The sequence below is a fragment of the Clavelina lepadiformis genome, chromosome 8 (assembly GCF_947623445.1).
Source record: "Clavelina lepadiformis chromosome 8, kaClaLepa1.1, whole genome shotgun sequence".
NCBI classification, from domain to species: Eukaryota; Metazoa; Chordata; class Ascidiacea; order Aplousobranchia; family Clavelinidae; genus Clavelina; species Clavelina lepadiformis.
The window spans coordinates 15223983-15235908 of NC_135247.1; the positions used below are offsets into that span (position 1 = coordinate 15223983).

Genomic DNA, 11926 nt, shown 5'->3' on the forward strand with positions numbered 1-11926 from the left:
TTATGAAAACTCAAACACTGACGTTGATCTTTGTCTGAGTGAGAAAAGACAAAGTTACATTTCATTATTCAAGAAAATTTGAGTGATCTTGTACATGACTTAAATCTACATAAAAAGAAAGGTGACCTCTTGTCATCAGGCTAACAGCAATAGAACTTACTCTTGGAGCAAAGGTTACATTCTATCGACAAAAATTTAAAAATGTATCAAATCCAGTTTTTGCTGATGATAATTACTGCAACAACATTCCTGGATTGTTTGAAATAATAAACCATGACCAAAATGATTGAAGACTCTTTGTAGACAGTTTGAATGAATGTATGAAAGCTGTGCTTTTGCATGAAATAAACGATTTACCATTCGTACCATAAGTGTCATACTCGAAAACACTAAAAGAAGCCAATATTTCTTTGCGGCTTATATTGAATGAAATAGATTACACCATCAATAGACGGTTGGTTTGCGCTGATTAGGAAGTAGTTGATATGTTGACAGAGCTCCAATTGGGCTACACACACTGGGTTTGTAGCGAACATCACAAAAAGAAACACTAGCCCTTCCGAAATGTTGATAACTCTGGTTAATGTTATGATGTCACTGCGATACCATTAGTTTTACAGGAAAGAATAATCCTTCCCCCCATCAAAATGGGAGAAAATAATTGCATATCAAACTGGGGTTTTTCAAACTATTTGGGAAAGTTTTTAACAAAGACTTCAACTTCTTACAAGCTACCTATTCCAATTTGTCAAATGCTAAAATTAATAAAAATGTTTTCGTTGGACCACTAATACGAAAGCTGCTTCACTAAATCAAAAGCTTGACAAAACGTTGAAGGAAGATGAATGGTTGGAACTCTTTCAAAGAACTGATGCCAAAAGTTCTTAAGTTCACGTCGCTCTAGCTCAGGGGTCGGCAACCTGCGGCTCTTTCATCTTTCTGATGCGGCTCTTATTAATTTTATTGCTACAGTAGAAACAAACAGAAGAACACTCGTGTCTTTATCTCACTGAGCACATTATAGTAATCACTAGGGCAACCAAAAGTCAATAAGGTCAATTTTTTTAACCTGCTCAGAATGCTATGAAACAAGCACAAAACAAATTTCAGCTGTGTACGACGTGTGGTATAGAAGTTATTAGGTCAAATAAAGTCAAAATGTTACGTTAGGTCACAATACGGTCAATTTGTTTCTTTAGGTCTTCTTTTTAGGTCAAAATCTATTAAACTTGTAATTTTGTAACCATTTTGCAATATTGTTCTTCCGTTTTTCTCTTTTTTTGTACCGCAAACAATTCCAGTGCCCCAAATTATACTTAGAACCAAAGCCACAAGAGAGGGAAGCGTAACATCATTACTTCTTAGTTACATACACTACTTATACTACAGTTTTTAAGTTACAAATAGATTTTGAAGTATTTCAAAATCCTCGACTAAGTATCAGTTCAGTTACCCGTAACTATTAGTTTTTAATGTCCTATTGCCTCATCCATAATTTTCGTTTGTTGAAATGAGTAATTATACTTGAGTCAAAGGAAGAGAGACATATATAACCTACTATATTTTAGTGTTAATGAGTTTAAAAATGTTGCTGAAAAAACACCATTTAATCCACCCTGCATTTGTTGATGCTGCATTTTTAGATGTTGACTTCGAATCAAAAACCGTTCAGGAATTAGGTTATCATCCAGCACAACAGAAGAATCCACTGAAAAACTGAACAGCAAATAAAGCAAGTGAACATTTAAATGAACGCAGGATAAATAGCATCTCATCCTACGCATAGTGAAGCTTTAGAATTTAGATTCCCCAAATGACATATCACTTAATTATATCGTTAGCCGTTTGGCAATGCCAGCATTGATAGTAATGGGTGAGCTAATTCCCGATGATCACGACATCACCAAAGAAAAAAACAACTACATAATTCTGCAGAAGATTATTAAGCTTTTATTGGAATTATGGTCTACAACTCTACATCGACGATTCGTTTGAAAACAAAGCTTCAAAGTGCCGAGAGATACGCTTATGGCACTTATGCAAGTGGAAGAAAACGGAAACAAAAGATATGGTGGTAATTATTTTAGTGTAACCTACTAATTCGTATAAAAGCAGCAAACGGAATATTGGAGTATTTTAAAAGAACTTAGGGGAACGTGGGATAAAGCGGATCATTCAAGGATTGAACCATTACAATCCACTAAATTAAGGAAAACATCTGATTTTTCGTTATTAGTATGAACTCTGATATATTTCCCTAATATTTCAAATGCTTCTTCATTGGCTTTTAGCTTTCCTGCATAATTTTTTTGTCATTTAAATACAGTTCAAATAATCAATAGTAATACATTAGTAGACTAGGCTATAAGCTCTCTGTAACCAACCGCCCTCCCCCCAAAAATATTCTGGCGGCGCCACTACTCAGATTTTTTCTTGTATATATAGGCTAATCCTAGGAGAGTTGCTACGTAATGCTATGTAGCCTTATGCTCATAATGCCAGACGTGACCATACAACCTGAAGATCTATTTGCAAAATCACATTGCGCTCACGAGAAATTACTCAATTGCCTAGAATTATACATCTTGAGGCTTCTTCTATTATAAACCTAACAATGAAATTATCTTCTTAAAATTGCCTAGAATTATAAGCTATATATTGAGGCTTCTTATACGACACATAATTTCCTGTGATAGCCATATCACAAACGATGGTACAGTGTGTGATTTCAAGGCACAGAGACATTTTGATTTGAGATCATTATTTAGAGCTACTCGCAATAATGAGACAAAAAAGAAGATGAAAAGGGGACTGCCAAAAACACTGAGATGCAATTACTTTTGGAGGATCGATTAACATAGTTTGGTCTATATTATTGCTTTTATTTATCAACGGCCCGATATCTCTGTGGATATAACCTTTTCTAATTGATTTATTAAAAAGAGAGGGATTTTCGGCGTTATAGGCACTGGGTTTTGAAACTTAGCCATGTCTCAACAGTTCAAAAGTGTATGGTTTATCTTCACCAAGTAAATTAAACGTTTTACAAAACCTTGTGTAGTTTTTTTACATTGCAGTTAATTGGTTAGCATTTTCCTGAAATGATTATGCTTAATTTTATTGTATTAACCATATCTATAGATATGATTGGTGAGCCAAAAAATGACATTTTCTGCAAATACGAAATTTTTACGTTGCTTGTACATTAAAGCCTACGTTTAATTCAGATGAGAAACAGATATTTATAGTGTTATTTCCTTTACTTACAGAATTGTGCATTTTTTAATACTTTTGAATATTAACAACAACAACAACAATATTAACTACGAACTGGTGAGTAAAACAATTGTTTATAAGCTGTCACTATTTCAACAGAAAGAGTCGCATGTTTAAAGCTATTTTTACAATTTTTTGTTAACCGAACTTGAATGCAATAAGTTAATAACATAGTAACCTAAATCACACCCGTGTTTTGTGTTCGATAAACAGTGGCTCTACCTGGACGGAACTTGGCGCTACCGTTAGTTGCTATTACGTGGCGCTGCCGTTGTGATGTCGTTCGGCAAGGCATTGACGACGCTTGCTCCTGTTCAGTGAACCTGGTGAACAATTCTAAATTCAGGGAATGCTTTATAAAAGTATGCGAAAACACAAATAAAAAATGTGTGACAATCAGAATTGCACAAAGGCTAGCCTAGCTGAATAACCTTGGCTCGAGCGATGAGGAATCGTCGCCGGGTTCATGGTATGGTATGATAAGTTGATAACGTTTATCCTCGGTCTGAGGAAAGTCTTTGCGCGACATCCCGCGATTTTTAATCGCTTGAGCCTCTTAGCCTAAGTCGTGCAAAGAATTTGCTCAGTCAGTCAGTCAGTCAGTCAAAGTTTTATTGCCATCTACCAGTCTTGCAGTCTATCGCCTGACTGAATTTCAAAAGTAAACAATGTTAGGCTAGTTAATTCCGGCATGTCCGTAATAGGCCTATTATGCACCACGGAAGCGTTTTATTCTTTGAAAGAGTTAGACATAGATCCCTATGTATAGGTTATAGGCCTACAGTATAGGCTATCTCGGTATCAGTAAGCTACCAAGTACTGGTAGGCATTTTTATACTAGACCCCAGCTGCTCAAATTGTGAGTGTTATTGTGTTATTTCTAGAATTTTTCTATTTGAAGAAGCCATGTTCATATGCAGCATGAGCTTTCATCAGGCATATGAAAGTAGGGGCAGTTGAAAAGAGCATAATATTAAATATGCAGCCTGTGGTGATACACCCTTCTGGCTTAGAAAAAGTGAGAACGTCTGAGCCCTCATGTATTGCAAGCTTGCTTGGAAATCTTCTCAAGAAAAGGGTGCTAGCGATTATTATTATATTTTGTCTTCAATTGCCCATTTTATATTATTTATACACGTCACAGGTAAAACGATTTATCTTTGTTGTATACCGGGTATATGTGTTTATGCAATTTACTTAGTGTATTAACATTTAATTATGTTTCTGTGCTTTATGTAATGTTTAAGTTGATTTCGGAAGTCGTAGACCTACGTTGTATTGTAGTTCCATACAAAGAAAAGCGTCAGTTAGTTTAAAACAATAAGCATTTTATTGTTGTTAAACAAAAATAATAGTTGAATAAACTGCCTTAAGCTATATATTTGTGCATGTGTATAAATTTGCATGTCTTAATTTCTTATTCAATATTTTCAGCTACTGTGAAATGGCACTGCTTTTTTTACAGTTTAAGCACATAAAATTAAACTTCTATTTTTTTAACTGTAGGTAACCAACTACTCGAAAAATGTTGGTGTAGTTGGCATCTCAAATATCCGTGTGGCAGTGACAGCTGTACGTGGCGAAGCTAATGATTGCACAAACAATATTTGTGCCTTCTCAAACTCAACTAACTTATCAAGTTCCAAAAGTGATGGTGTACTTAGAACAAGCACATTAAGTAAAGCTACAGACTTTGCTAACACTACTGTCAAAACATCTTCAACTATGCACGTATTATCTTCCAAACCCAATGAAACTTCAAGCATAAAAGTTAATTCTTCATCTTCTGAAAATGCCAAAGCATCTAATACTACAGAAAATAAGAATGGAAACACTGAGACCGAGAAAAGAAAAGAGGTTGCTCCAGATAGGAAGGCTGAGGCAGTTCAAGCTGTATCCAAAAATGCTGAACTGCCTCTGTGCCCATTAGAACCACCCAATTTGCAAGTAATTAAGTTGTTTTATTTGGTGTATTTTTTATTGTTCCATAGGAAATGTCATTACAAGGATGTTTAACAAGCTATGTTGAAAAATAATTTACGACAGTACCTGATTATACAACTATATTTTTGTGGTTTTCTTTATGCATAAGCTTAAGTGATTAACAGTAACACTGTTTCAAATAAGTTTGTTATTCCTATATAATGCAACAAACAGTACAATGGAAGCTTGTTAACTCAATTTTTAGTAAATAACTCAGATTTTTGGACAAATCAAAGCAACTCAGCTGGACCTGTCAAAAACCTTAATTAAATTGGCTGCATGGAAAAAGTTGTCTAACTTAAACGCTCAAGTGGTATTTACTCAAATTTTAGATTAACTCAAAGCGCTACTCCCACTCTAAGGCATAAACAGTGACTATTTTGAAATTGGTCAAAAAACCATTCATGTCATGAACAAGTTGTATTACAGCACATATGAATAGGATTTGGTATGTAGTTCATAGTGCCAAATGTCAAGGTAGTGCCTATTCTTGTTTTCTCATATATTTCCCACCAATTTATTATTATTTAAAGTAAACCTAAAGGGTCCCTTCATCTTCAAATTAACAAGCTTTTACTATACTTGTTGGTGACAAAAAAGGGCTTTTCAAAAAGAAGTTGCAAATGTTTTGGTTATATATTAGGGCCACTTGGATGTATCATTTGCAAGTGAGCCACATACTATGGAACAAACAAAAGAGAGCAATCCTTTAGTAAAAATTGGTGGAGCATATTTACCCCCTTACTGTACTTCTCGTTGGAAGGTACCCATAACTCTTTATCTTATCAATTAATTCTTTAAAATGTTTATGAATATTTGTACAAACGATATGCTGTGATATCCATTACATTTCTTTTTAGGTTGCAATTATAATTCCTTTTCGGGACCGGGACACACATTTACAATATTTCTTGCAGTACATGCATCCAACATTGCAACGCCAGGAACTGGATTACCGGATATATATCATTAACCAGGTATATCCTGTTCTTTTGTAAATATTTGTGTTCATCTGTGTCTTCATTCATTCATTCATGCAAACAATGGCTCCTTGTATTGTAGTGTTTTAAAATAGTTTATACATCTATAATATTTAACCGACTCTGTTTGCTAGTATGGGCCTGGTAAGTTCAACAGAGCAAAGCTGATGAATGTTGGATATGCAGAATCCATAAAAGATGATACTTTTCAATGCTTTACTTTTCATGATGTTGATCTAATCCTGGAGAATGATAAAGCCATTTACAGTTGCCCAGAAAGGCCACGTCATCTTTCAGTGGGTGTAGACAAGTTCAAATACGTGCTTCCATACACTGCGATCTTTGGTAATTTTGTTTTAATTTTATCCAACCATCATGATTACTAGATACTGTTGTGCTTTCGTTGTTTGACTTGCTCCCGTAGGTGACTAGAAATTAGGTGCATATTTTGTAATTAATACAACACTAGCTCTTCACGCTCTGTTATGGCGTTCAAATGTTTAGAGACATATAAAACAAAATTTTGGTTGGTTTGGTTTTCAACTTGTTTAATATCAGGGCTTGAGTCCTATTTAGAGTTTTTCAAAAGTTGCTAATATATGTTGCCATTGTTACTGGCCATAAAGAAAGAGGTTGGTCTAGCACTCTAGCCAGTTACGCCTGAAAAGCGTTTCATGACATTCCAACCCATTCAACCGAGCATGCGTAATAATACCATAAAATGCGTAAAACTAACTTTTCGCAGGACATGGCTTCGAGTTGCATTCGCCATGTTATGTTAAATTTAGACGCGCAATAACGTTAATTGACCGGCCGGAGATTTAGTCTGGGTCTGACTTTGCCAGTTAATCAACTTTTCCCACAACATGTAACGTTTCTGTTGAAAACGTCGATTTTGTGATGCTTCATTTTATTTATATAAAATCTGCTACTGGGTTTCTTTCTTTTACTCGATAGCGAACTATCAGGAACTCGACGCATAATATTATTCATTGAACCTGATGAATGGTTTTTAGCCTGAATGGCTTACCGGTTGAAAAAATCCGTTAGCGTTTATTAAATTACGGACTAACGAGTTCAGAAGCTAGTTTATATTTTTCATTGAGTTCAATACCAAATACAACGAAACACAGTAAACAGTGCCTGTTGTTCCACTCTGGTTGAATCTTGTGATGGTAACCATACGTGATTTCGTGATCTGGCTACCTTATGCTTCACTTCCGTTGCATACTAGTGACTTGTTTTTTTAGGTCATATTTTAAGGCTAAACTTAGGGATATACATTATAGAATACCGAATTCAGGAGTTTTAATAAAGTCTCATAAGATTCGAATTTCTGATTCAGTTTTTGTCCCATTTTCCGAATCCTAGAAATAGTTAATAAATGCTTATACCGACTTTATTTACTGCCTCATTTCCTTGTGTCACTATTTTCGTATGAACACAGTTTTGCAGTCGGAAGCTCGGAATTTTGTTACTTCTAACCTCTGCTATCAGAGCATGCTGAACGTCATGCTATAGTTATAGTATGTTATCAATAATGTATACCTGTAAACTGTTGTTGTAGTTAGTGACTACTAGCGATGTTTGTTATGAAAACTGTATATAATTCGAACTTAACCTATCACGATAGATATGCGACTATTTTTGATACACTTGACATGTTTCACAGATTTATGTTAAGACTATTCGAGAACAGGATTCGAAATTCTGGATTCCGAATAAACTACTCTAGACTAGAGCATTCTAGAATCGTTATTTATTTTGTCTTGTACATCCCTAGCTACACGCAGAAGCGCAGTCGCAAGCCTTAACACGCGTTTACGATTTCCTCTGCAATATACTGTTAGTGAATCTTCCCGCTTGAAATTTTCAAAGTCAATGCTGTACGAGTTTTAAGTTTTGTTTTCCACGCATATCGTAAACGACCCCGTGCTTTTATATTTGGCACAAATACTTATTGATGATAGCAGCAAAGCGATTTTACGTCAATAGTAGGCAGTCCATTTTCGCTGGCCTTTTCTGCTTTCTTGCATGCATAGCCTAATAAACTACACAAGCCGAAAACTTCACTACAAATAAGATGATCAATCAATACGTTAAGGCAAACGTAGCGTTTGCGTAATGCGTCTATTCCAGAAAATCAAGCGCCGTGGTTCGATATTACAAACTGCTTATGTAGCACTTCAGTTTTTCTTTCGCAGTCTTAAGGGTAAGTGCTGCTGCTTTGTTTAATAGGCGGTGTCACCGAATTGACCAAGGAACAGTTTACGAAAGTCAACGGGTACTCGAACAGCTTCTGGGGCTGGGGTGGTGAAGACGACGACATGTACAATAGAGTTAAACTGAAAGGAATGAATATCATGCGATATCCCGGCGGCATATCTAGGTATGTTGGAATTTGGATTAAGATCCTGTAATAAATGCTCAATTACTCTTGTCCAGTGCCACTTATTAAGACTAAGGCGTTTTATTTCCTTTAGTTATGTCAGAAACCATTCAAGGCTGTCACAATCACAATACTGTGCGGTATTAATTCCGTAGTGTTGTTGCGTAATGCTGTAGAAACTTTTACAGGTCCAGTTTAGACAATACTACATTGAGCAGCATTACGCTTGCATACGATTTTTTTTTAACAGTACTTGGAGAGAAAAAATAGGGGAAATAGAGAAAATACCAGCATGACAACAAAGAGGAAATCAGCAAATCGTTGAAACGTGGCTTTGTTGATTTCATGTTTTTTTTTTTCGATAACATCCAGTTGCGTATTATTACTGCCATTTCACATGACGTATTTTCTACAAAGTGTAGGAAATAATGACCCTAAAAAAAGACACCGGGCTTTTTTTATTAAAATCAGGTATCAAACGAACAATCTCTAAATTCTCTTGATCAATTATTTTACAAAATGCGCTCGAGACTTTGCCAGCAGAAGTTGTAGAATGCCGACTGTGGTGCTTGGTCTATTGAAGAGAATTATGCAAACTAAAGTGTAGAATAACACGGATGTGTATCGTTTATGTCATCTGGCCACATTTGGTTTTTCTAGTTGTGTTTTTCGCCGAAATTTCAAACAACGGTTTTTGCCCTTCTTAAGTGACCGTATAGCGTACTTACCGATACACATTCACAAAGGACCACGTAAGTATGCACCTGCAACGGAATAATTCCACTCCACAAAAGATAGCTATGTAAATAGCTTCATGTAAAAATGAAAAAGTTTATAAAATTATGTAGTTGGAAGATTTTTGTATCATGGTCGGGATTAGTCTGGCGATGGGATTAAGGTTAATACGTATTTACAGCTTTAAATAGAATAACCTAAACAAAATTTACGTCTTACTCTTTTCTGTGCATGAGTAATCTACTAACTGTTAGTTACAAGTTACTACGAGCCTTAGCAGCGAAGAGGTAAAACTCGCTTGGTGATGTTTGTCTCAATAACATGTTCCTAGTTGCTGGACCAATTATGCAAGCTGTTAACGAAGGGAGGAACAACATGGCTATTCAAAAGCGTTGTCTAACCTGTCTTAAAGCCTAACTCAAATCTACATTTCAATCTGAATGTAACTTCAACAAAACCCTAAATACTGGCTAAAATTTGATTTTCGTCTGCCTACTGTTTTAACATAACCTCCTATTTTTAACAACCGGGTGTGTTTCCTACTTGCAGTGAAATAATCACTTTTACTTTTATAGCAGCCACATGATCCAATAACGCTGCACGGATTGGTTTTATCTTTAATTGTAAATGTATTTGCAGATATCGAATGATATCCCATCAGCGTGAAAAGGGAAACGAAGTAAACCCCCAACGCTTTGACCTGATCAGGAAAACTGGGAGTACTATGGCAACTGATGGCTTGAGTTCTTTAAAATACAAGGTATGTTTTAATTTTGGTGATCGTTGTAGCAAAGTTTTTCACGTTTTCTGATGAAACTGCTACCTCGTTTTAAGTAATAGGCATGCGTTGACTACAGCCGGTTGATTGGCATTTTGCTAAGATGTTTCCATTTATAGTATGAATTATTGATTACGCTATACGAAAGCAATTGAGCTCACATGAGTAATTTCATATAAGAGTGATGAGTATAAGCTACAAAATTTTCGCGGACCAATTGGTTGGAACCTGGTGGTTAAAAACGGACTTGCTTGTTAATAACATTTCCTTGTTAACTAATCTCTCACTTGACCACAACCGCAATAAGATTTTAAAGAATATCTATGTTAATAGATTATTGTCTCAATTTACAACTGATCCTCTTAGGCAATCGTGATTTAACTTGCTTTTACCAGCACAGTAGTATAATTCCCTCGTCGTACTATCAGTTTGTTACTGTTAGCGTCACTGTTTTGCCGTAAACCCTAAATAACACGTTTTAACTTTCACTAGTAACTGTGTGGCAATTTACTTGAAACGTGTTCGTGCCTAGGTGATAGCAAGGGAAGATTACCCCCTGTACACGAATATCACCGTGGACCTGTTCGGCCCGGCAAGGTAGAAGGTATGTCTGAGACGATGAGGTAAAGTTAACTCCATTGTCACAGATCAGGATATGGTGCTGCTGGTACCGTGATGGCAGTGACCTTGTGGTGCTGAACTTTTTACTTGGCTTCGTATAGTTATATTAGATATTAACTTGCAAACATGTGAGGTTTCATATTTATAACAACAATGCTTCAAATATATTTTTCGATTTTAAGTTGTTAATGGCTCGTTGCTTTTTATTGCGCAGCCTACTAACTGAGAACCTTCAACGCAACCTCCTTATTTTCTATTTCATATCTTCAAAAATTTGATTCATTTTTCGTAACATCATCCTTGAACATGCAACATTAATTTGCTACCATTATTCTATTTGAACTAAAAGTAGTGATTTTGCGAAATACGTTACTTTTGGCCTCATATTTATTTTTTATTACTTCTTCTTGGCGTATACATTGCAGCCCATTGATTTTACAACAGCAGGTTTTATTGTCCCAACGTTTTTTGGTTTTTAATGTAGTCAGCCATTTCTATCTAGTTTTATGTGCTAAGTCCGACGTTGTGTGAGCTACTTTCATTTTATTGGTCTTCAGTATTTAGCCATTGTCTTCAATCGCTAAATGTGCTTTTTTGTTCACCAATCAGACAAAGCTTTTATTTTTTATGCACTTCCATTCCTTGTGGTGGAAAAATTGCTGCTTAGAGCTACATTGTTTTACCGTTTTATTTCTTCACTTAGCTGAGCGCAAATTTTCACACACGATTTCTTCAAGTCTCCAGTCATTGTGTTATACTATTTCTGGGGAACATTTTGCCCGCTATAACCAAGTTCGTTATGTGTTTGTTTCCTGAAGCATAATATAACGGTGATTATGCTTGCAGTTTATAATTGTAGTCATATTCATAGTCGAAATGAAGCTGTTTTAGTAAAATGTTTTACAAGCAGACGTTTGTTATAAACTATAAAGCGTAGGCACGAGTTAGTAAGTTTTCATAAGTGACGTTGTTGATAACTTAAGCCTATGGGTTTATTTATGCAATCAATGCTAGATTTATATGCATACAACACCTTATTCTTCACAACCTTGAACAGGGCGATGTATCACTGGAAGATGTCGGATTGTTTTGTTGATTATTATTTAGCGCTTTAATTTGATGCGTTTGTTTTGCTGTGAAACAGTAAAAAGCCGAAACCCATCA

General features: G+C 35.6%; 1 protein-coding gene across 1 annotated transcript; it reads left to right on the forward strand.

Moving 5' to 3' along the window:
- The first annotated feature begins 3523 nt into the window (after positions 1 to 3523).
- LOC143469067 (beta-1,4-galactosyltransferase 4-like) lies at positions 3524 to 11926 on the forward strand. The gene is made up of 8 exons (XM_076966623.1): positions 3524 to 4420; positions 4783 to 5223; positions 5903 to 6022; positions 6120 to 6236; positions 6374 to 6584; positions 8478 to 8628; positions 10003 to 10123; positions 10674 to 11926. The coding sequence occupies exons 1-8, from the start codon at positions 4217 to 4219 to the stop codon at positions 10740 to 10742; spliced, it is 1434 nt and encodes a 477-aa protein (XP_076822738.1). The 5' UTR covers positions 3524 to 4216; the 3' UTR covers positions 10743 to 11926.

Coding starts and splice junctions, on each gene's coding strand:
- LOC143469067 (XM_076966623.1), top strand. CDS start 4,217: ATGAAAGTAGGGGCAGTTGAAAAGAGCATAATATTAAATATGCAGCCT. Junction 5,224..5,902: donor TAGAACCACCCAATTTGCAA/GTAATTAAGTTG, acceptor GTTATATATTAG/GGCCACTTGGATGTATCATT. Junction 6,237..6,373: donor GGATATATATCATTAACCAG/GTATATCCTGTT, acceptor TCTGTTTGCTAG/TATGGGCCTGGTAAGTTCAA.